Source organism: Pseudochaenichthys georgianus, chromosome 14 (assembly GCF_902827115.2).
Source record: "Pseudochaenichthys georgianus chromosome 14, fPseGeo1.2, whole genome shotgun sequence".
In the NCBI taxonomy this organism is placed as follows: domain Eukaryota; kingdom Metazoa; phylum Chordata; class Actinopteri; order Perciformes; family Channichthyidae; genus Pseudochaenichthys; species Pseudochaenichthys georgianus.
Window position 1 is genome coordinate 3,224,182 of NC_047516.1, and position 26,238 is coordinate 3,250,419.

At 41.3% G+C, this 26,238-nt stretch overlaps 1 protein-coding gene across 2 annotated transcripts; it reads right to left on the reverse strand.

Annotated features, from left to right (window-relative positions):
• Nucleotides 1-1,753: 1,753 nt before the first annotated feature.
• Nucleotides 1,754-24,852, reverse strand: rsf1b.1 (remodeling and spacing factor 1b, tandem duplicate 1). Of its 2 annotated transcripts, none has more exons than XM_071205550.1 (16): nucleotides 24,681-24,852; nucleotides 23,702-23,793; nucleotides 23,465-23,557; nucleotides 22,296-22,501; nucleotides 20,783-20,901; nucleotides 17,440-20,477; nucleotides 13,735-14,016; nucleotides 12,822-12,926; nucleotides 11,040-11,119; nucleotides 10,126-10,180; nucleotides 9,917-10,023; nucleotides 8,813-8,880; nucleotides 8,077-8,290; nucleotides 7,606-7,796; nucleotides 6,352-6,531; nucleotides 1,754-4,804 (listed from the first exon to the last, which is right to left on the reverse strand). In XM_071205550.1, exons 1-16 carry the CDS (start codon nucleotides 24,841-24,843, stop codon nucleotides 4,272-4,274), a joined length of 5,526 nt encoding a protein of 1,841 aa, XP_071061651.1. In that variant the 5' UTR covers nucleotides 24,844-24,852; the 3' UTR covers nucleotides 1,754-4,271. The 2 variants fall into 2 exon arrangements, with proteins under 2 accessions (XP_071061651.1, XP_071061650.1); XM_071205549.1 differs by having other exon boundaries at nucleotides 10,117-10,180.
• Between the last annotated feature and the right edge of the window lie 1,386 nt (nucleotides 24,853-26,238).

The window sequence follows — 26,238 nt, forward strand, 5'->3', positions numbered from 1 at the left end:
CCACTGTCGTTTATATTTGATATGTGCTGTTGCTTGACTTCATGGTGACGTGTTCCTGCTCTCACTAACGCTGATCTCCGTTCATGTGGAGGTTTTAAATCCTGCAGAGCGTCCTGGTGGCACTTTGGCCTGAAGCAAATATCTGTTACACAACTCGACCTTTCTCCTCCCTCTTTTCTCCCCCCCTCCTCCCTCTTTTCTCCCCCTCCTCCCTCTTTTCTCCCCCTCTCCTCCCTCTTCACACTCATGTCTGACTCGGCTAAATGCCAAACATTTCAACACTGCAGCGCAAATAACACACAACACGTTAACAACACACGACGCACATGAGACCACTTCCAGAACATAGTGACATCATTATGTAACACTCACGCTTCTATTGGCTAGCGCTCCGACACATTGTACGTGAGGGGCGGGACATCTCTAAGCGGTTGACCAATCACAACGGAGCCGGCCAGCCAGAGCCGACTGGGATTGTTTGTGTTTTACTAAATTAAACGATGGATTATTGATACATCACAAGACTATGGCCCATTCTCATTTCACTCATCTCCCCTCCTCGGTCCTCCAGTAGTGACCCGGAAATGGATTTCAGCGCTCCATGTTGAAGGACATCTAATTTCTCTAAATGCACATCGAGGACCGAGGAGGCTCTCTGGAGGAGCTATAACCGAAGAGACACTGATGGGTCCTCCACGGCTCCTTCGCGGATGCATTTCCGGGAACAGAGATGTTTCAAAGCGTCGTGACGCAGGGCCGGACTTATCTCAGCCAATGACAGCTCTGCATGCATCCCCTGGATATTATTTTATGAACTGCTTGAATCAGACGCGATGTTTACAGAGAGAACAGCTGTGAGGTCCGTGCAGAAAGCAGAGCAGTGTGTATAATATATATCACTCGGTATAACAGGCCTACATTACTCTCTGTATTTGTATGCTTTAGTTTAGTAGATATTTTTAGACCATTTAGTGCTTCACACAATAAAATACACAACGGCTGTAGCCTGATTATATATGATATGCTTTAGGAGCTGTGTGTGTGTGCGTGTGTGTGGCCTAGCATTACTATACTTGTGGGGACTCGCTTCCCTTATGGGGACAAATTGGAGGTCCCCATGAGGGGAATCATTAATTTTAGGGTGAAGACTGGGTTAGGGTAAGGGTTAGGGTTAGGCATGTGTTGGTTATGGTTAAGGTTAGGATAAGTCTCCAGGAAATGCATGTAAGTCAATGTAATGTCCCCTGAAGTGATGTATACATGGTGTGTGTACGTGTGTGTGTGTACAGCGGACAGACAGGTCTCAGTTGGTTTGGTGTCCTCTGCTTACTTTTAATATTTGTTGTGAATAAAACTTTTAGCCCGTAATTTCATTTCCTCATTGCAGCGACCAGAGAGGGGGGGGGGATATAACAAGTGTTTCTGAAGTGAATTACCTACCCCACCTTTCACAGTGGTATTATGTAATTATTATGATCAAGCAAATAAATAAATTACAGCAATTTTCAAAAGGGCAAATGTTCTCTCAGAAAACCAGTGGGAGTTATTTGAAAAAAACAACCGTAAATGATAATTTGGAAAGTAAAGAAATTAAAAAAGGGGAAAATAATTGAAATATATAATCCGAGTAATTTTTAGGTTTAAAATTACAATACATTTTTTATTGTGATCAAAGCAACTCCGTGTAACCCTATTTCCCACACACTGCTTCAACCCTTTGATTTCCACATGAAGACTCACAAGGCGCACGACGTGAGGCTCGAAACCCATTTTATTATGACAAATGTACAAGATCAGATTCATATGAAAGAACAGTAAAATTAACAAAAAGGACACCAACCAGCGTCTACGAGCGTCTAACACTTTCCTCCCGGACTCGTCATGAGGTAAATCGTGAACTCCGTTAACACTTCAGTCATTGGCAGCCTCTGTAATCCCAGACTTCTATTATTCATCTCGCTCCGACGCAGGTCTTGCTACAGGTTATTTTATAACCGTGAGATACATCATTATTATTATCAACACATTCCTTTTTCTCTGCGGAGGCTTCTTTAAAAACGGGGTTACATACAGAACACAGAGACATTTCCTTTGACACTTTTTTACATTTTCTATACTCTGTCCAGCTAAATCTAGAAGCTAAATATGTGTGTGTTTTCTGTCTGGGGAAAGTCGTGTTTTTGGCCGCTGGTATCAAAACGCTATGATAAATAGAGTGGTTTTTCCTCTGTGAAGACCATGCTGAGACTAATTTACAAGATATTTTACAAACACGCTCCGTTTCCGTGGTTAAAATCTGATTTCTCCGTTCTGGATTATTCCCTATAATCCCTCCTCTCCGCCCAAAGCTTGTGTAACATGCCTTTAGTAGGTCAGCGCATGCTTCTGAATAATTTCTGCTTTCAAAGTCCTTCAGCAGATCCTTTAACACGTGCCTTTCTGGTACAAAACAAAAGTTACTTCCCCTACAAAAAGAAAACTAATAGAAACATGCAATCCCAAAGAATTGCCCAATATATTTTCCATGATAAAAAAAAATGCCTCTAAATATTTTACAGCAAGAAACTACAGATATACACACAGACCGGTTCCAGCGGAGGTCAGCGAAGTCATTGGTTTTTCTGTCCATTTCCCCTCGTTTTAAAACGGCATCCCGACCATCAATCAAAAAGAAATGAGCTTTTTTTTTTAATTGAAATGTTTGCAAGGTGACGACAGATGGCGGACAGACACACAGGAAGACCCAGGAGAAGAATAAGGACCAAAAGATCAAATAAAAAAGTGGAAAAGGGGCTGTTTTTCTTAAGCTTAGTGTTTAACGTCTTAAAAAGTATGCAGGTTTTAAACCTTTGTGAAGGACATTGTACAAAAAAAACCAAGACACTACATTCGCTCATAGACAACAAGAAATGAACGTTTAGATATACAAAAACATACATTATTAAAAAACAGAAACATGTGTAATAACTAGCTCAAGATAAGGAGGGACGAGTTTGACATTTTCTGATGGCAGCGCACATAATTAAAATCATGATATATGTTTTACAAAAGCTACTCTACGATTCAACAGAAGGGTTGGACGACTACTTCATAGTCTAGAAGGTTTTCGACAAGAATAAAGTCTCATCTAAAGCTTTTACGGGAAGAAAAAACACCCCAGTTCACAATAATTGACATTTTGGGAAATTATGCCAACTGGTTTCAGGAAGTTAGAATGCAGCGGGTTAGCGTAGCTTAGCACAATGACTGGAAACGGAGGGAAACAGCTAGCCTGGTTTTGACTACTTATTATTCTTAAAGTCGTTCGGTAAGAATTAATAGTCTCATTTAAAGCTTTTACAACAATTAACAAGAATAGTTTGACTTTTTGGTAACTATGCTTATTCGATTTCATGAGAATTTAACTGAATTTGATTTATAATGCTTTTAATGCAGCGGGTTAGCCTAGCTTAGCACAATGACTGGAAACGGAGGGAAACAGCTAGCCTGCTTTTGCCTTAACAGAAACTAAAGCTATATAATTAACACATTATTTCATCCGATAAATCGTGTAAAAAAGTCGTGTAAAAGATATGTCTGCAAATCAACGTTTTTACACTATTTATTTTTGTGAAACATAAACTAAATGCTAATATATTTTTGCATATAATTATTGACATGTTTTTTTTTTATTGTAACAATCTATAAATCAATATTAGATTATTCCGAAATATATATTTGTGCTAAGCTAACTAGCCAAACCGACATTTTAGGTTTTACATTTTCCCCCAAAAAGTCAAAAACTATTCTTGTGATGCGATTCATTTTGAAGCAAATGTCCAGAACTTTAAAATCAATAGTGGAATGACTTATTTAACTCGTAAAATACGGTTAAAAAGCCCCAGTGGTTTAGCATATTCTGTTTCCTACAACATTTAACAAATTCAGTGCCAATTTTCCATCAACGTCGAGAGAACAGGAGATAAAATCTGTAGAAATCATGGATTCAACGAAATAAAAAAACGTGAGGATGCGAGAGGAGCAATGAGAGCAGGGGTCTGGCAGTGGAGCTGGATGACGTGGGCGTCAAAACAGATTATTATTAAAAAATAAAAAGTTTGGTGCCCTTATTTGCAGTTTGATCCCACAGTGACAGCCGGGAGAGAGAAATGTCCGGATGTTGAAAAAGGGACGAAGAGGAGGAAGTGTTGTTGGTGTTGGCGGGAATAATAAAGTTAAATATAAAAATACAATACCACAAAAAATGAAACGGTACACCTTTTTTCTTTCTTTTACAAATCTTCGCTATTGCAGACGTAGTCCACGAGGTCCGTGACTCCCAACAGGTCGTCCTCGTCTTCTTCCTGCGGCGCCACTTCCTGTCCGTTCGGAGCGACAATGGCGCCCGCGGTGATATTTTTTGGAGCCTCTGTTGGCGTGACGATGGTTTTTATCGCGTTCTGTCCATTTGTAGGCGGCAAATCCACTGGAGTGCTGTCCACTGTTCCCTTTGTCTCCTCGTCTGCTTTCTTCTCCTTCGGTTTCTCCTCTTCCTCTTTCTCCTCTTTCTTTTCTTCCTCCTCCTCGTCGTCGTCGTCAGAGTCGATTCGGTTCACACGTTTCCGGATGGGTCGATCCTCTTCTGAAGACGATGCGTCAGAGTCGTCGTCCGACTCGTCGCCCTTGGAGGGTCGTCTGCGTTTTAGAGCGATACGTCGGGGCTTCTGCTTTGAATCTTTCTCCTCCTCTTCCTCCGACGAAGAGTCGCCTCTCCTCTTCCTCCGAGGCTTCTTCGACGACTCCTCTGAGTCTTTGGAGGAACTTGCTGAGGAAAGAAGAAGAAAGACCTTTAGCTTCCGGGAGCTCTGATGGGATCTACCGATATTCCAACAGGTACCACTTCACAATAAGACTACCCTCATAAAGGATGCATGACGGGTTTATAATTAGGTTATTAATTAGGTTGTAAACACTTTATTAATCATTAAGAACCATTTATAAACCAGTTCTAACAGTTTTCATTCGTCAACACAGGCTCACTATTTGGCAAGATGACCAAGCCTTATATTGGCTACTTATGGCACATTTCCACTGCAGCCGGGTAGCCCCGCTTAAGCGTCCTCGCTCAGGCAGCCTCGCTGGCCGTCCGAGGCCGTGGCGCATGTCCATTACAGTTTAGGACCTGGGGTAGTTACTATAGCAACGCAGCTCCCGCTGGATTTTATCATCCCCAATGAGATGTAGGAACGTCGTCACCTCCTCGGTCGACCACGGTGTGCTTTTTTTTGACGTTGCCATTTTTGTAGCTCCTCCGTTTACAAAAATGCTGTGTATAAAAATGCTGCAAGCTTGCTTCTAGATATATATGCGACGCTAGGGATGATCTCGTGCGCGATCTCGTGACGATTCTCTCTCTGACCAATCAGCAGTCGAGAGTGTTGACGTCACTCGTTCAGCCCTGGCCTGATAGAACCACGATTTTATGGGGCCGGAAAAAGAGGGGAAAAGTACCCGCTAGCCGGGGCTACGCTATATGGAAAGGCCACCAAAAACTGGCCTGGCTGCTTGAGGACGATTAAGGACGCTTAAACGGGGCGACCCGCTGCAGTGGAAATGCGCCATTAGCGAGAATCAACTCGGTGAGCAACAGATACCAAGGATGCTGGCTGATGAAGAAGACGAAGTAAGCTAGGCCATCTTGCCAAATAGTGAGCCCACAGTCTTTTTTGTGAATCTTTCCACAATTTCAAGCGAGTAGGTATATTAGTTTGGACGCCGGGACAAATAATTACATGATCATGGTGTACGTGTGTATTACTACTCGTGTTAGTGTGTGTGTTGGTGTGTGCTCGCTAAGTCCGGAGAATAGCTGTTGTAGGTCGGGACAAATATTATGCATTGTGCAACTAACTGTGCGGCCCCACAAGATGCAACACTAAAATCAGGGTGAGGCTTTTCTTCTGACCTTCTTCAAGAAAATAGAGTTTGAGATAAGAAATGTTGAAACGTGTTGTTTTGCATTTCCATTCTTTCCATCACGATGTCTTGCGGTCATGTTGAGAGACAGGATGAAGTAGCCCTAAAGTATACTTATACTACTACTGTTAATACGTTTACCCAAAAAAGTACAGAATGAAAAAGTACTCGTATGATATCGCCCTTGGGTTTCATTACATCTTACACGATTTTTAAGCGAGTAGGTTTATTAGTTTGAATGGGACATCTTCTATTCTTGCAAATAAATACATGGTTATCGTGTAAAAATACGTTTGTATTACTACTGGTGTGTGTGTGTGTGTGTGTGTGTGTGTGTGTGTGTGTGTGTGTGTGTGTGTGTGTGTGTGTGTGTGTGTGTGTGTGTTATTGACTGACCCTCGCTGCTGGAGCTGTTCATGCGTCGTCTGGGTTTCATTTTGGCCCGGTTAGTTTCCGCCTGCGAGCCCTCGGACTCTGACGTCTCTCTGTAGTTCACCTGAGCCTTCTTACTCCTCCGAGAGCGCCGCCGACTCATGTCCAGATCGCTGTCGCTGTACTCGCTCGAGCCCTCAGTCGCTGGAAACATCACAGAAATACAAAGTGTGAAGGCATGTGGGGCAAAGAAACACGATACTTATTTTACAGCAGGAACAGAACTCCTTTATTCCTCCCAAAGAGGGGAAATACTACTACTTGTACTAATAATACTACTTCTAATAATACTATTATTACTACTACAACTACTCCCAATACTGCTCCTACCACCACAACAACTAATACTAATACTCCTACCACTAAGACTACCACTAATACTCCTCCTACTCCAATACAATTTGGAACCCAATATTGTACTTTTTTTTCTCCCCTGGTCGACGAGACAGCGAAACCCAGCCAGACACACACCCGCAGCCTGTACACACACACACACCCAGCCTGTACACACACACCCCCCCAGCCTACACACACACCCCCCCAGCCTACACACACACCCGCAGCCTACACACACACCCGCAGCCTACACATATACACACACACACACACACACACACACACACACCACACACACCCCCCCCCCCCCCAAGATTCTCTCTTTGATCAATTTCTATAAAAACCTGTCTGAAAATGAGCTGATCAGATTCTGGTCACTTTGTGATGTCACACTAACGTAACGGCTCCGGATTGGTCCATTTAGACCAATTGGGTATGGTCACGTCACTGGACCCAGGAAGAAAAAGAGAAATGTCCAACGAGGCGTTCTGGGGCAGCAGACAGGTCTTCTCTGTGTTAGAGTTTTACTCGCTACAGGGTGCACTTTGAGGGGGTGTGACTCTGCAGACCGGTCACATGCAGAAAAAGCTTCATAACACGAGGGGACGGGTGATAACCGGAAAAGCATGACATGGGACCTTTAAGTATATTTGGAACATTAAGTATTTTTGGAACTTTAAGTATATTTTCCGCACTTTTACTAAACTAAGATTATGGATGCAGGACCTTTACTTGTAACAGAGTATTTTTACACTGCACATACTTCTATTTTTAAATATAAGAGTACTCCTTCCAGAGTAGCAGCCGGTAGTAATAATAATAATATTAGCTTTAGGAACATCAGTGGAATAAGTGATGTCTTTGTTTTGTTCATATACATACCCATCTCGTCTTCATCTTCCTCGTCCGTCTCCTCCTCTTCATCGTCCGAGTATCCCTTCGGTCTCCTTCGCTTCCTGGCACTTCGTCGTCTTGTCGGAGGTTTCCTGCGTTTCGATGTTCGTTTTTTCCCGCCGCTAGAGTCCGATTCTGCCTCCGAGCCGTTCTCCGACACCACGAACTCTTCCTCCGAGCTGCATCGGGGGGAAAAGATTTTTGATAAAATTGCAATTAATCTCAGTGTTAATATTGATTTGATTTCTATCCGTTTTGTTTTTCATATTCTCATGTTGAGTTTTTGGGATTCGAGTCCTTATACATGTCGTGAGCCCTTGTTAAAGAAACTGTTCATCTAAATTGGAGAGCTAATGGATGTAAAGGGGAATGTGAGAAAATAATTAATAAAGAATTAAAAAAAAAACGATACCAAGCATCAATGTTAATATTAGCTTTGATGTCGGAGCAGTTTCTAACCTTTCACTGATGCGAAACTCGTCCTCGCTCTCCTCCTCGTCGACGGTGCTGTCGCTGTCGAGGTCGTTCAGTCGTCGGCGTTTTTTCCTCCGCGGCCCAGCAGGGGGTTGGGGCGTTTCTCCGTTCTCTTTCCCCTCGTCCGCCTGCAGGATGACGGACATGTCTTTCCCTCGGAGCCCCGTGATGTTTGCCATGTCTTTCCCCCGACCCGCTCCTGAGGAAAAACACCGTCATTAATTTACTCCGATTTCAAAAAGGATTGTCAGACATCTTGAGAAATACACGTAACGGCCCGTCCACACGGCGGCGTGCGTTGAAGCTTCAACGCTTCTTCCCATTCACTTTGAATGGAGTGACGTCACGCTTTGCCGAACTGCATTGTGGTTCCGTCGCTTTGCTTACGTTGCTCGCTTCGAAAGTTGAGAAAAGCTCAATGTTTCAAGCGTCGACGGAAGCGTCAGCCAATCACATCACATGCCAGTGCAAGCGCTAGCCAATCAAACCGCGTGCTTGTGTCTTGTGGGAGATTCATGCTATTGATTTTTTTCGGCTGCGTACTTCTAGCACACTCGAGCTGGTTTCTACATTCTTACCTACCCTACCTTTAAGAATCACAAAACTTTAAATCCTGGGCGGATATAAGGTTGTGTGACAGTTGCTCATGTAGCAGAATAAAAAAATACAAAGAAAAAATAGATTTAAAAATAACCATGAAAAGAGTGAAAAGTCCTCGTACCTCCGCCCTCCGCTTCTCGGATGTCTTCCTCGATTGCCTCCTCGATCGCCTCGTCAAATTCATCAAATCTGTAAAATGAACATCCACAATCATTTCATTTTAATTATTGTTGAGTTTTTATATTTTAACTGGGTTGTTTTTTAAGTGTCTTTGAGTACCAGGAAAAGCGCTCAATAAATAAAATGTATTATCATTGTTATTCAAAATGTGTGAATTCAGTTCTTTTAAAATAATATATGGACAAATCTGCAGATTATTGGTGTGTAGAAAGAAAGTGAATAACTGATAACTGATCAGTACGTCAGTTATTATTTTCCTGCAAAAATAAACTAGGAGTTTTCTGTAATGGATTTTCTTTCTAGTGACAAGAACCATCACGTTACATTGACTACAGATAATAACGCTTGTAAAGAGCAATTTACTTAAAGGTCACCTATCATGCTATTTTAAAGGCATATATTGTGGGTCTCAGATGTATACAAATATACAAAAAACATAACTTGATGTGTTTTTCTCAAAATACAAACAGATACATGCATTTTAGAAATCCCTCATTTCCCTCTATTCCAGCCGTTAGAGAAACACGGATTTTGGAGGAGGCGGAGCTAATGCCTGATCAGAATTCTACCGGAGATAAAGTTAAATTCTGCTGTGATAAAACGCCATCCTGTTCCAAACCACATCAAGGATTATTTCTGAAACAGTATGGAGCTCAAATGCTTTTTCTCTTGCGGGTTTATCACAAGGTGAGTTCCTTTTTTTTGTTTCCTGCTTTTTGAACACATGTTCTCTCCAGTACAGGTTAGCTCTGAGTGTTAGCGACGCTTGCTAATGTAAACAAAGACGAGATTACGTCCAAAACACGTCAGGCATTGTTTCCGATAGCAACTCTCTGTGGGTCCACCATCGGAAATGACGTCATATCGGACGAATCAGCTCCGTTGTTCCCCGTTTTTAAAAGATTTGGGTACGGAGGAAAAGAGAGGGTTTTATTTTCTGACGCTGCGTGAGTTCCCCGACACACCGGGGACACAGTTATGTATAAAAGACATCAACAAGTGCATTTTGCATGATAGGTCCCCTTTAAGTTAAAAGCGTACTGACCTGTAGCTGATGGACTTCTTCGTCCTGGTAGATCTTCGTCCCCAGCTCTTACTCTTCTTCGCCTCCTTCTTCTCTTTGATGATGACCTCCGGCTTCTCCTCCTCCACCTGTGAGCAGCAAGAGATGGTTATGTTTTATACAAATACAAATAAAAGGTGAATATATGTTTTTATTTGGAAGAAATGTAGAAAGACACCTACTGTACTTACTCCGGGCGTGATGATGTTTTCAAGACTGATGCCAACGTAAATGAGACGCTCTTTCCTGGAGGAGATAACAAACATTATAGAGCCTTAGATTTAGGCTCATATGTGGCCGGAAAGAGACATGACAGGAAGCGGAAGAGCATGCTGTTCTTTGATTGAAATAATGACCTTTCAAAAAGGCGCTTTCACGACGCAGTACTTTTCCCACAAAAAGTTCCTGAGAACTCTTTAGTTCTCATGAACTAAGTACAGATCGCGTTCACACCGGAATAAGTCCCTGGGGGAGGATTGGGCAAATGAGACGCTGCCGTCACTTCTTCTTCTTCTGCTTTGGGTTTACTGGCAGGCCGCAAACCACTTCACGGCGTATACTGCCACCCGAAGTCCCCGGCCGGAAGTCCCCGGAGTTGGGGAAGGCTTCAGTAGAAGCTGCTGGGACTCCCAGCAGCTTCTACTGAAGCCTTCCGAGTAAATCGCCAGAACGCCGACACCTCCTCATCTCCACCGCTCCCATGTTTTATTATGTGTTGCCATAAGTTAGTCTCTCTGCGTTTCTGCGCTGGGCTAATGCTAATAATGCTAATAATGCTAATGCGAGGATAATAAAATGGCGGCTTCACAGAACTTTTTGGGAGTTTTACGGGGCGTGGTTTGCAATCCGCCCAGCCAATCAGACACAGGAATCTTTTTCTCCCACGAAAGTCCCTGCTCTCTACAGGGGGTGAAAAGGTTCTCATTAACTCATTTTAGTTCCGGCTCTTTTTGGTGTGAACGCGACATTTCGGAACTAAAGTGGGAAAAGTACTGCGGTGTGAACACGCCTAAAGTGTATCCCGGCTATTTTAACTTGACCCTCAATCCCTAAAAAGCTTGTGCACATTTTAAACTGCCGTTAAAAAAGGAACAAAATGTCTCACCTTCTCTCCGCTCGTTCCTTCTTCTTCAGAGCAACGTCGAGGTTCAGTAGCTGCTCCTCTAACTTCTCATAGAGCAGCTTCTGTAGAGGGGATGAACCAGGGACACATGTAAAGATATTTAGTCTTTATTTTATCATTGGCAGAGATGGCAAAAGTACACACATCCCACAGATACTCGTGTTTAAGAATACTCTGGTAAAAGTAGAAGTACTGACTAAACTTCTTTACTCGAGTGAAAGTAAAGAGGCTTTGAAGTGTACTTCAGTAAAAAGTACCCATAGCTAGCAGCTGCTTTAAAGAGTACCTGACCTCCCTTTATATTAATAGAACAATAATGTCATTGTTAGCTAATGAATGTTTCCATGCTGAACAACGGCAACGTTTCCATTGGTCCCTCTTCTTTAGAGAAGACCAGGAAGTGATGGATACACGGATCGTGTTCCAACCAATAGGCACGCAATGACTCTAACGAATAATGATCACGCACCAGACACACATTCAGACTAAAGGAACCAGCTGTTTGGAACATGAGAGAAGTAGAAAGTACAGGTATTTGAGTTCAACATGTGAGAAGTAGAAAGTACAGGTATTTGAGTTCAACATGTAAGAAGTAGAAAGTACAGGTATTTGGGTTCAACATGAGAGAAGTAGAAAGTACAGGTATTTGTGTTCAACATGTAAGAAGTAGAAAGTACAGGTATTTGTGTTCAACATGTAAGAAGTAGAAAGTACAGGTATTTGTGTTCAACATGAGAGAAGTAGAAAGTACAGGTATTTGTGTTCAACATGTAAGAAGTAGAAAGTACAGGTATTTGTGTTCAACATGTGAGAAGTAGAAAGTACAGGTATTTGAGTTCAACATGTAAGAAGTAGAAAGTACAGGTATTTGGGTTCAACATGTAAGAAGTAGAAAGTACAGGTATTTGTGTTCAACATGTGAGAAGTAGAAAGTACAGGTATTTGAGTTCAACATGTGAGAAGTAGAAAGTACAGGTATTTGTGTTCAACATGTAAGAAGTAGAAAGTACAGGTATTTGTGTTCAACATGTAAGAAGTAGAAAGTACAGGTATTTGAGTTCAACATGTAAGAAGTAGAAAGTACAGGTATTTGTGTTCAACATGTAAGAAGTAGAAAGTACAGGTATTTGGGTTCAACATGTAAGAAGTAGAAAGTACAGGTATTTGTGTTCAACATGTAAGAAGTAGAAAGTACAGGTATTTGTGTTCAACATGTAAGAAGTAGAAAGTACAGGTATTTGTGTTCAACATGTGAGAAGTAGAAAGTACAGGTATTTGAGTTCAACATGTGAGAAGTAGAAAGTACAGGTATTTGTGTTCAACATGTGAGAAGTAGAAAGTACAGGTATTTGTGTTCAACATGTGAGAAGTAGAAAGTACAGGTATTTGGGTTCAACATGTAAGAAGTAGAAAGTACAGGTATTTGAGTTCAACATGTAAGAAGTAGAAAGTACAGGTATTTGAGTTCAACATGTAAGAAGTAGAAAGTACAGGTATTTGAGTTCAACATGTAAGAAGTAGAAAGTACAGGTATTTGAGTTCAACATGTAAGAAGTAGAAAGTACAGGTATTTGTGTTCAACATGTAAGAAGTAGAAAGTACAGGTATTTGAGTTCAACATGTAAGAAGTAGAAAGTAAAAAGTCGTCAGAAAAATAAGTAGTGGAGTAAAGTACTGATACCAGAACAATGTACTTAAGTACAGTAACAAAGTATTTATACTCCACTACTTCCCAGCATCTGATATTTGGTGATTTGTACGTACGTGATGACAGGGTGAACAGAACCACTCTCCATCGGGGATGATCATGAGCGGCGGTCTCAAACAGGCCGTGTGGTATCCGCTGTCACAGGAATCACACAGGAGGATCTGGAAAAGAGACGCATGTTAACTCAATAAATGCTTTATATCATCAAGCGGGCAGGATGCATTTTATATGGTCAAGTAAATATATATGCGATGTAGACGATGTGTTGTGATTGGTTACTCATGAAAAGTTAATTTTAAAACCACAATTCATGAGTGGATTTAATCTGTCTTCAAATCTCACCTTTTCAGAACTGCTTTTATTCTTGTTGCGTTTTGTTTATTTTAAGAGGGTTGTTTTTTATGAATTAAACATCTAAGGTGTCTTTGAGTACCCTTAAAAGCACTCTATAATTAAAATGTATTATTATTAAAAATATATATGTAAAAATGTGTGAATTCACTGATTCAGTTCTTAAAATAATATACGGACAGAAATATTAAATTCTTAATTAATTCCCGTCTTTGCTTTTTCCTTCATTTGATGCATTTTGATTAAGTTATAGATTTATTTCTTTTCAGATCTTGTGCAATTTACTGTATACACTTTATTTGAGTAATAACCATACAATTGTTATGTGCAAAAGATCATTTTTATAATATCTCAAACCTTAGTATTATTATCACTTCCCTTTATAAATACTGCCACTCATATTGTAGCCATGGATGAAGACTTATTCGTCTTTATTTTGTAATACTTAATACTACTTTTTCTATTGCTTGTCTTTTACCGGTTACGCTGTAAATGGTTTTATATATTGTCTTCCGTCTTCAGCTTGTAAACATACTTTCTAACTTCTAAAAAAAAAGCCACTTTAATGATAAGACTGAGTTATTTGTCGGTATTATCGTGGTATCTGTGAGTACCCACCAGCTCTGGTTGGCTTGGGAGCCCGCAGTGTTTGCAGGGGTCGTCGTTTGGAGGTAAATCGTCGTCTGAAGAAGTCGAGGAGTCCGATTCTCGTCTCTCTCGGTTTCGATTGCGTCTCCGTTTGCGTCGCTCCACCTTGTAATCTTCGTCGCTGTCGTCCTCCGCCTCGGTTTCGTCCTCTGCGCTCGACTCCTCTTCGCTGTTTTCCTCTTCGTCTTCGGAGCCTTTCTTTTTACGCCGTGTTCTCGTGTTGGACCACCGGACCCTCCGTCTCTTCCTCCCCTGAAATGAGACAACGTGTGGACCTTTAGTACGGGAACTACTATGTGCTTACGACTTTATTCACCAATATTAATGACTGACATTAGAGTTTGTGCAAATGGTAATCTCATGTTTAAGAATATACTGCACTGCATACTAGATTAGCATTTCTTATACGGAAGAGTCATGTTTCATTTTAGTAACATTTAAAAAAAAAAAATTAAAACCCTTGTGTTTTATTTATTTTGTTTATTTGTTCCCCTTTTTGTGTACGCTTATACAGCAGTGTTGGGATTAGGGCTGCACGATATATTGTGTCGTGACGATAATCGCGTTATTATGCGCGATATTGACATCACAGGACGTGCGATTTAGTTAAGCCTGAGACCTGAAAAACAAGCCTGTCGAAAATGACATTCCCAGAACAAATGACAATATCTTCCCTTCTAAAAGGGGAACATGAATAATCTTTTTTCTCAAAGTAATGATAAACCTGTGAGTTGGATGTAGAAAAGTCAGAATCAATATAGATTTTTTTTTTTTAAGTAAATTCAGATTGAACATAGTAAAAAAATGTAAATTATAGTGTCCGTCCAAAAATAAACCATTACTTATAGTGAAAACCACCCTTGAATGATGGGATAGTAGACTAAAAGCTTTAGGAATCCAAACTATAACATATAATAAGTACCCGGCATCAAGATTGATGCAAAACAAGTGACATTTGACCTTTTTAGAGAGGTTTAGCAAACAAAAAACACCTCTGGGATCATTTGAGTGGAAATGGGTGTATTTGCCGTTTCTCTGGAACCCATTGGTCGATTTTGATGATTGACATCTCTTTTGAACCAATAGAATCGAAGGGGAATTTCCACATACGTTACCATTGAGAAATGAGAACTACGCAGTTTGCCCAAAGCGAAACCTATTTTACGCTCTGAAATCTAGATTTATTGCCGATGGATTATCAGAAATCATTTCAAAGGGACACGGACACTTTGGATTATCCTATGGATTAACTTCAGCAGCGTTTTTATCGTTTTAATGCCATTGAAGACCACTTTTGATCAGAACACAACAAAGGTTGGCTACCTAATGCTACGTGGTGTGATGTCTTTTGTTAGCTTCTCGTGTCGCGAGCTCGGATCGGTCAGTAATGATACTAATACCCGTCAAATCTGTGCAATCTCAGTTTGCTAATCGATATATTGTTTGTGCAGATACGATAAGTAATATCTTAACGTGAGTTCTGTGCTAAGTTTGTTAGCATTTTTTCGCTCAGGGCTAATTCAGAGCCTTTGTTATTACCCTTATGTTTTGTTTTGCTAAACATGGTTAATATTGTCTGATAGCTGAGTTTCTTCCCGTTAAGTGGGTATGACACATTCATAGGTTTTTAAATGTTAAGAAGCCCTTAGAGACGCTAACACACTTAGCACAGAACTCACGTTAAAATACACTTATTACTTATCGTATCTGCACAAACAAGATATAACCACTGATCGAACCGAACTCGCGACATGGGAAGCAAAAACAGACATCACAACACGTAGCTTTACGGAGGAAACAGAGATATTCTTACCTTAGCTGTTGTTCTGATCAAAAGTTCTGTTCAATGGCATTAAAACGATAAAAACGCTGCTGAAGGTTAATCCAATGTGTCTGTGTCACTTTGAAATTATTACAGATAATCCATCTTTCCATTTTTATGTCAATAACGGAGATTTCATATTAGCTGCTACGATAGATACGAGAGTGTATGACAGCTTCCGGGGCATTCTGGCTGCGCATCACGCATTCACCAACGGGTAATGTTTAGATGGATTTTAGGAACTTCCTCTCGATTCTATCGGCTCTAACGGTTCAAAAGAGATCGACCAAGGGGGGCCAGAGATATGGAAAATGCACCCAAATGACCCCAGAAGTGTGTTTTTTTGTAGTACTCCAGGGCACCAAGTACCAATTGCGTTCATACCGGAATAAGTTCCCTGAGGGAAGATTACGCAAATGAGCCGCTGACGTCACTTCTTCTTCTTCTTCTGCGTTGGGTTTACTGGCAGGACGCAAACCACTTCACGGCGTATACTGCCACCCGGAGACCCCGGCCGGAAGTCCCCGGAGTTGGGGACTGGCTTCAGTAGAAGCTGCTGGGACTCCCAGCAGCTTCTACTGAAGCCTTCCGAGTAAATCGCCAGAACGCCGACACCTCCTCATCTCCACCGCTCCCATGTTTTCTTTTGTGTTGCCATAAGTTAGTCTCTCTGCATTTCTGCGCTGGGCTAATGCTAATGCTAATAATGCTAATGCCAGCAAATACAACGGCGGCTTCACAAAACTTTTCAGAGTTTTACGGGGCGTGGTTTGCAATTCGCCCAGCCAATAGAAATTGGTACTTTGTTGGTACCACCACTCAGCAGGCACTAAAAATGGGAGTAAAAGTTCCCGGCACTAAGTACTCTTTTTGGTGTGAACGCGACATAAGGGGTACCAACGGAACTAAACGGGAAAAGTACGGGGAAAAGTACTCCGTGTGAACGCGGCTCTTGATACAGGGTACTTATATGTTATAGCTTGGATTCCTTTTAGTCTCCGATCCCATCATTCAAGGATGGTTTTCACTACTGTTAGGGAAATAATTGTCCTAGACTCCTAGATATGACGTACAGGACCAACCCTGACGTCTGTTTATCTCCTTTAAGGACATAGGCTGCTTCAGCCATAATGTTATTGTTCCCATTCTGTGACCGGTCGACACTCGGTCACAGATGGTCTGTTGTTGTGGGTGCACTGGGACACTTCCTTCTTTGTTGTTTGTGGACTCCAAGGTATGACACCTTCGAGGCCATAAGTGACGGACGCAGGTGACTCAGTGTGCCCAACTGGTTAAACTATCTTATCAAGATATGTTGATTACTCTGTGAAACCAGTTAAATGGGCTAACGAGAGAGAGGCGCTCCAGAGTTGACGTGGCAACCACCCGTGCAGTCAGACCGTGACTGTGTGACTTGTGATGTGAATCTCTCCGACCGTAACTCCAAATAAACCTCATCAGTGTTTGACATCGAAGCTCCTGCTCCACCGTGTCTCCTTCCTGAGTCGGTGACTCCCACTGCATTGCTACACAGAAGTTTCCCTTACAACTACAAGTCATGTTTTTTTTTTTTTGGACGGACACTATAATTTACATGTTTTCAATATGTTCAATCTGAATTTACTTTAAAATAAAAAAAAATCTATATTGATTCTGACTTTTCTACATCTACATCCATCATAGCTTTGAGAACAAAGATGATTAATGTTCCCCTTTTGGAAGGGAAGTCACTTGTTCTGGGAATGAGTCCTGAAAACAGGCTCGGGGCTTAAACACGCCAACACCAAAAGGTATAGTCCTTGTATTTAATCAAACATCTTATTTACATATTTCACACCAGTGAGTAATCTCACCTTAGGTTTGGTCTGACCCTCCTGCTCGGGCTTCTTCTCCCTCGGTTTCTTCTGAACAGCTTTCTCCTCCTCCTCTCCTTCGTCCTCGTCTTTTTCTTTCTCGCTCTTTTCGTCGTCGTCGTCGCTCTTGTCCGCCTGTGGAGCAGATTTCTCCGGTTTCTTTTCCTGGATCTCCACCGCTTTAGTTGTGGGTCTTGAGATCCTTGGAGATCTTCGGAGAGACATCCCGGTGTTTGTATCCGACTCTGAATCCTGCCTCTCTGCTCTCGGAAGCGCGGCTTTCCTTCGACGCGCCGGACGGTTCGATCTTCGTCGTGAAGCCGGAGTTCCTCTGCCGTTCGCCACCTCTTTTTTCGGTGCCTCCTCGTCGTCTTCATCGCTTTTACCTTCTTCCTCAGCCGGCCTTTCCGCATCCGGTTCTTTGCTCGGGTCGCTGGCTTTCTCCGTTTCTGTTGAGTCATTTTTATTTTCAGCTTCCGTGTCGTTTTTCTTCCCGGTTTCCGTTTTATTTGCCGAATCTGTTTTGGTTTTGTTGTCCGTGTCCGTCTCCTTTTTCTTTGATTCGCTGCCCTTTTTATTTTCGATTTCCGGTGTCCTTCCCGAGTCTGTGTCCTTTCTCTTTTCCGAGTCTGTGTCCTTTTTCTTGTCTGTGTCAGTTTCCTTTTTCTTTAATTCGGTGTCCTTTTTATTTTCAGGGTGCGTTTTCTTTGCGGATTCTATCTCCTTTCTCTTTTCCAAGTCTGTGTCAGTGTCCTTTTTCTTGTCTGTGTCAGTGTCCTTTTTCTTTTCCAAGTCTGTCTCCTTTTTCTTTGCGGATTCTATCTCCTTTCTCTTTTCCAAGTCTGTGTCCTTTTTCTTGTCTGTGTCAGTGTCCTTTCTCTTTTCCAAGTCTGTCTCCTTTTTCTTTGTGGATTCTATCTCCTTTCTCTTTTCCAAGTCAGTCTCCTTTCTCTTTTCCAAGTCAGTCTCCTTTCTCTTTTCCAAGTCAGTCTCCTTTCTCTTTCCTAAATATGTGTCCTTTTTCTTTTCTGTGTCAGTGTCCTTTCTCTTTTCCAAGTCTGTCTCTTTTTTCTTTGCGGATTCTATCTCTTTTTGCTTTTCCAAGTCTGTGTCCTTTCTCTTTTCCAAGTCTGTCTCTTTTTTCTTTGCGGATTCTATCTCTTTTTGCTTTTCCAAGTCTGTGTCCTTTCTCTTTTCCAAGTCTGTGTCCTTTCTCTTTTTCAAGTCCTTTCTCTTTTCCAAGTCCGTGTCCTTTCTCTTTTCCAAGTCCGTGTCCTTTCTCTTTTCCAAGTCCTTTCTCTTTTCCAAGTCCGTGTCCTTTCTCTTTTCCAAGTCTGTGTCCTTTTTATTTTCGGACTTGGTGTCTTTTTGCTTTCCAGTTTCCTTTCTATTTTCCATATCCGTGTCCATTTTAATTTCTTTGTCCTTTTTCTGTGCCGATTCCGTCATCTTTTCCAAATGTGTGTCCTTTTTATTTCTAATCTCCGTGTCCTTTCTCTTTTCCAAGTCTGCATCCTTTTTACTTCCCGATGACGGACACTCCGCCTCCATTTTCTTAGCCTGTTCTTCAGACATCTTTCCCGTATCCTTTCTCTCAGTTTCTTTAGGGACGTTAATCTCCTCCACATCACTGCACGGTTTATCTCTCCCTTCAGACATGTGCCCTTTCTTCTCCTTAGATGCAACCGAGTTAATCTCAGTGTTGTCGTCCTCCTGAGGCTTTGTCACATCGGGTTTTACGGCCACGGCTTCCACGGAGTCGCTTATCTTGGAGACATCGTGCATCGGAACGTCTTCACAGTTGACAGTTTTCGTCACGTCTTCAGGCTTTTTCGTGCCAGTCTCAGAGGCTTTCTGTTGCTTCTTGTCCTTATCTTGCTTTTCGCCAAGTGTACACGATTTGTCGAGCTTTTTAATAACAGGAGACGCCACGGAATCTGATTTGTCACCGATTTCTGCCTTTTTAAGACTTGTTGTGGCTTCTTTACTCTCCGCATTATCACTTTCTTTTTCTGTATTTTTCACAACCGAAGTTGATGCAGCCTTTTCCGATTCAGCCGATTTCTTTGCATGATCTTTGTCTGATGTTTTAATGACTCCTTTCTCCGCTGATTTATCCGATTTCTCAACATTAGCTTCACAACTCGCCTTTTCTTTATCCTCACTCCTTTCCGTTTGCTTCGTCTTGGTTTCCTCAGCCTTACTTGACTTTGATGCGTCAACACTGGCTGTTCTTTCCTCCAAGTCTTTTGATTTAACTTCTTTCGACGTGTGTTTCTCTGACTCACCCATCGCTAATGTTTTATCAGTTTCTTTCGACGCTTTGTCTTCTGCACATGAGTCTTTTGTGGCCGGTGTAGCTTTTATTGGTTCCTGCACTTTATGATTAGAGCAGGAAGCGGCGTCTTTTAGCGACTCGCTCAAATGGCTTTTCGCTGACGCAACTTCGCCATTAACATGATCGTTTACACTCTGCGCTTTCTTGCTCTGATCGAGAGTCGAGTCGGCTTTGGGAGCTTCTTTGAACTGAGAAACAGACGGGTTTTGAACTATGATCCCACTATGTTTCTCAAAGTCTTCGCTAAACTTCATTCCTCTTTTCTTCAGGGGGATTTTAGCCTGTTGGTCGTTCTTCAGAGCTTGTTGAATCTCCTCGGTTTTCTTCGCCTCGTCTCCTTTCTCTGCCTTCACTGATAAACAAGACACCTCAGAGGCCGGTTCACTTGTTGCCGTGTTGTTTGATTTTGTGTCCGACACCTCCATCGGTTCCTCTTTGATATTCTGGACTTTTGTAATGATGCTGAGATCCGAGGCGGGCTTTTCTGAATTTAACTCAGCTTCAGGTTTTTCTTCGATGACGCCATTCAGAGACGTTTCTGATTTAAAGTCGTCTTTCTCTGTTGCTTTCTCATTATTCTCTGTCTCTTTCTCATTATTCTCCGTCTCTTTCTCATTATTCTCTGTCTTCGGTGAGACTTGACCGGCAGCCTTGTCTTTGATATCTTCATCTGAAGAGTCCTCGATCTTTTTGACTTCACCTGGAATGTAAATACAGAATAAAACTGCTTGTAAATAATATGAATATCAAGAAAAACAAAGAAATGGGCAGACTTTTATATGTATAACTTAACACTAATACTTGTAACTTAGTCGTTATAGCTTGCAGTTAATTTAATATAACTCTAAATACTGTGGGAACTGATTTCCTCTCCTCTTACAAAATACTTTTCTGTGTAAGTATGTTTCTCTTCCTATAACATTGCATTAGCTTGGTGAGTAAAATGTGCCTCACACAACAACAAATAGTTCATTCTAACGTATTATTTTAAAGTCTAAACCTCACCGTCTGTTTTCTCTTTCCCCTCTTCAGCTGCAGCTTTAATTTCCTCGTCTCTTTTTAACAGCGCGGGGTCGATCTGTGTTTTCAGAAGAGCAACAACCTCCGCCAGGTCGTTTCTGTCTCTGCGGGAAGACAAGAGAAGAAGATAAATATAATAAATCACTTTATATTACACAGTACCTGCTTTAATAAAGAGCATTAGCTTAAAACCTATGGTGACTGATATCTTTAAAACTGTCTATAGTGTTTAATATGCATTCTGTCTTTTTATACCGTCTACATTTCTACAGTGTAGTCAATATGTATACTACTGTCTATAGTGTGTACCCCTTCATTTAAGTCATACTGCATATAATATACCTCTTTAAAGTATATTCTTATATTAAACATAATGACCAGCGTTTCCGCCAGGGGGGCGTCTTTCCGTCATTTGAGCCGAGGGCGTCCAAAAAACATAATACTCCGAGAGAAGATCGAGTTTTTATCTCTTGAAATGACGAAAAGGAAAAAGGAAAAGGACACCCCTCTGTTGGAGGGGCAAAGGAGTCTGGTGGGATTATTTTCGCCGCCAGCAAAGCGTGTTCCTGTGACGGAAAGTGTACTGCTGGCGAGCCTTGGCGGGGGTGACAGTGGAGCACGCTCGTCGGAGCCTCGCAGCGGTGAAACTGAGGCTCCGTGGTAAACTGTGGTAACATGAAGAGCCGTTTAGGAGCCGAAATTCCCATCACTAATACGTAAAGAGATAGTATCTATAAGGGACGGCTCAATTCAAAATTCAAGTCACGTGACACGACATCAAAACATGATTTGTGTTGAAACATTTCATTATTAAGATTTTCTTTCTTTTATTTGAACCTCCTCTCCTTTCTCTTTCTTGATCCCCCTTAGCAACGGTCATTACAGTCCTTAGCAACGGTCATTACAGTCCTTAGCAACGGTCATTACAGTCCTTGACAACGGTCTGTACTACTGGATTAACAACGTGTCACATGTTCTGAATTGACCAATTAGAACTTTATTTAGCCTCCGTATTGTTTACTGTCGAATGTGAGCCATGACATTTTTTTTGGATTCTTAAAGGTGGGGTAGGTAATTCACTTCAGAAACACTTTTTGTTATATTCCATGGAATGTTCTTAACGTCCCGATAGCAATGAATACATTAAATGCTTTGACAATAAATACATTAAATGCTTTGACAATAAATACATCAAATCCATGTCACCTGTGGAAGCCGTGGCGCTGTAAAAAGCTCGACCAATCATCTGAGCCGGCTAAAGTAACTGGATGGCCTACCTGCCTGTCAGCCTTCCATCTGGGCACAAACTTATCTCTGCCCTCATTGGTCATGTGCGCGTTCGTGTGTGTTGGGGGAGGAGCTCTGTGAGGAAGTCTGAAGGAAGGGGCAGATATTTTCGGCTGCGTACTTTCAAACTCTAGTGCACTCGAGTGGAAACCGCTGCTCTAAACTTGAATTGATCTCACATGTGTTCCTCAAGAGTCTTTTCTGTGCTTACTTGACGATGCACTTCCAGGAGGATCCGTCCAGGTCGTCTTGCTCCTCGATGTACAGCCGCACGTTGTCGCTCTGGTCGAGTTGGAACCAGTACATCTGACCGTCTTTATCGCGTCCGATCGGCTGCAGACGCATCTTATCCGGGTCCTCCTCGTTGATGGCCGTTTTGAACTTAACATTGTCATCGAACTGACACTCACACAGATACTGGAGAGAGAGGGGAAGAAAGGGACAGCATGCTTTTAATATAATAACATGTTGTGTTTATAATTAACTTTTAATTCTTTGACTTTCTTCAGATCTGTGAGTGAAAGACGTTGAAGATTATTACTGCTGCTGCTAAAGTAGAATATAACACAAGGTTACTAAATTTGATTGCAAGTGAGGTGTTTATAATGGGTTTACAGAATATGGATTATCTCTAGATTATGTTTTATGATACTGTATTGATTTCCAAAACACTTGATTTGTTATGAATATCTTTACATTACATCACATGTCACTTGTTAGACGCTTTCATCCAAAGCGACTAACATACTCAATACTGTGGGCAATCCCCACAGGAGCAATTTGGGGTGAAGTGTCTCAGGGACACAAAGACATGCTGACTGCAGTGGGATTTGAACCTGTGACCCCCTGACCCCAACGCACAACCCACTGCGCCACACACACACATTTGACATCCAAGTCGAGAATAGTATCTTACAGTTTTTCGGGGAAACATTTCTACACTAAAATGTATTAACGTTTTTTCTGTCTGCTTTTTTTTACACCCGTCTTTGATTGTGAAACACTTTGTTACAATACTTTTTTAAAAAAAGGTACTTTAAAATGAAATGTATAATCCCGCGCGTGTAGGTAGATATTTTAACAATCAAACAAAGCTAAGATAGATAAGAGACGTTATTAAATGCTTTCGTTACAGAAGTGTGTTCAGGCATTAAAATACAAATACTTAAAAGAGTGGAAAAGAGAATTAACAATGAAAAATAAGTGTGGTTTAATTATTGTATGCCTTCTAGTGAAGATCAACTATGTATGGCTCGTCAATTGATGTACAAAAGTAGAGACTAAGCTGAACACTAGCAGCTTTGAACTGTTCAATCTAACTTATCAACGTACCAAATGCATTTTCTATGTACAACAGAACAAAGCTATATGCATTCTTACTTTAAGTATCCCCGTCTTGCACTCTGTCGACAGATCTTTGTATCCGTTCTGCTCGAGCTCCCATGCCCACGTTGGGTTCAACTCCTGACATACCTGCGGGGGAAAACAGATATTTAAATCAGCAAATTAAAGAAATAAATCTGAAAACCATAACTGTTTATATTCTAGTGTGAACATAATTTAAAAAACATTATCCGCCACAACAATATCGATGTTATAATAAAGTCATTCTTTTACCTTCAGTAGATATTTCTCCCATCTGTCCGCTGACACAGATTTGCCGATTTTCCTCAGCAACTTAACGTGAAGATCAACGAGCAGCTTTGGAACTGAAGAAAATAAAAACATGGGAACAAATGGTGGATTTTAGCATAATTTGGCCCCATTCCAACAGTAAATAACTGACAGAATCCAAATTAATTGCTGTAATTAATAAAGAAATGCGGGTTTACACAACACACATTAATCAGCATTATCATAACTAACCCTAGCCCCAAATTGATTTGATGTAAAGCGTATTGGAGCATTAGGAAAAGCGCTATAAAAATCCAATGTATTATTATATAATTAATAAGTTAAAGAAAGTGTATATTTTGTGGAAGTATCAACAGGATGGTATACAGTGCTACACATTGTACTTATACATAAACATCCAGTGCAACTTTTTCTAATTCATTGTTTACATATTTTTAATTTGAAAGCTTCCACCGGAAGTCCTTGTCGTCATGACGGTTAGCTTGACACACACTGAGCTAATCACTACATGGCAAAATAATTTAACTGTAAATAAAGTGCACAATTACGTGTTCGTTGCAGACAATGACATCTGCACATATTAATTATCAAAAACCACGACGTGTTGCACGAATTATCTTCATCTTAACTGCTCTCAAACACTAATACCGACCCCACATTTATTGCCTGTGTTGTGTTTGAACGCAGATAAAGGCAGCCTGGAGACAAATTAAGACCTCTTCAAAAGCTCAAAAGTGACAGAAAACCTCGACTAATTCCGCATGCTCACAAGTGAATAAAGACTTAAATACACACGGATATATGTTCCACTTCGTAAAACAGCTCTGTGACGCAGTTAATAAACATTTAAGTGAAGGAGAAGGTTAGAAAACCACACAATAACACACAACATGCTAGCGTAGCTGCTAGCCCGTTAGCATGGTTTTATTCTCCTCCTCCCCGTAAGAAGAAGCTTGCTTACCGGCCTCAGCTGAGGATGTGTCCCGTAGATATCTCTCCAGCTGCGGGAAGGTGAGCTCCGGTAAGTCCAACAGAGCTCCGTAGCGCTCCAGGAAAGAGCAAATCACGGCGTAATTTGGACACAAACCGGGGGAAGAACTCGCCGTTGCCGCCGAAGCAGCCATCTTTTCCACACCAGTGTGAAGCCAGTCGGAATAGAGAACTGCACTTCCGGTGTTACCAAAATACAACAATGGTGTTTAACGTATTACAGGTCAAACAGACATATTCTGAATGGAGGAAAACCGACATAAATAAAACAACAATATCATTTTAGATGTTTGTGTGTGCAGTTTTTTAAATGAGAAAAAAAAGCACCTTGAACTAGAAATCGGACAGTTTTACACACACATGCACGCGCACGCACGCGCGCGCACACACACACACCACTTTAGGGGACATTACATTGACTTACATGCATTTCCTGGAGACTTATCCGAACTTTAACCATAACCAACACATGCCTAACCCTTACCCTAAACCTAACCAAGTCTTCACCCTAAAATTAATGATTCCCCATAAGGGAGGCGAGTCCCCACACGTGACTGTGTAAACAGATTTAGGTCCCCACAAGTATAGTAATGCTAGGCCACACACACACACACACACACACACACCACACACACCACACACACACACACACACACACACACACACACACACACACACGCACACGCACGCACACGCACGCACACACACACACACGCGACTTTCTGTTTTGTGGTCCTCATATCTTTACAAGAAAGTGTGCCAAGGTCTGCTTATTTTAGTTATTTAAATTGTCCATACAATTGTTATTAAATACATACAACTCAAACCACTGTTGTTTACAGTAGAAGTACATATTTTACGTTTTTTCGTATCCATTTTGATATATTTTATACTTATAAATGATCAAATAGGAGCATAATGTAAGTGGGAAGCTGCACTTTCATTCATGACTAATTTCCTTTCCCTGTTGATGAGTTTTGATCCATATGTTCACCTGGTTTTGTTGTTGTTGTTGTTAAAGGCAGATAACAAAAACACTCAGGGTTCATGAAAGATATATTCGTAAGGTGTTTGTTAAAGACACACACAAGGCAGCCGCTGTGCCATGTTTTCCCTTGGAGACTTTTATCTTTGTGCATCTCTAAAACCACGTGGGGAAATAAAGACCTTTGTCCTGCTCCGCCAGCAGAGGTCAGTGTGGAGACAGCGTTCAACAAGTTTATTATGTAATAACATGATTTTAGTCTTGGAAAATAGTTTTTTTCAAGATGTATTTCAAGTTTTTACTTCACTGTGCATTTCCTTGAGATGAATTTGCAGTTATATGATAAGTAAGAGTTACATTACACATCAATGTTTGGACATTTCAGCACACAAACTACCAGAAACGTTCCCTTGAAAAGGCACTACTCTCTTGAAGAATAATTTGCTTATTACATTACATTGCATTTAGCTGATGCTTTTATCTAAAGCGACTTACAGTAAGTACATTCGACCAGGAAGACACAACCTTGAAGAAAACAGAATCA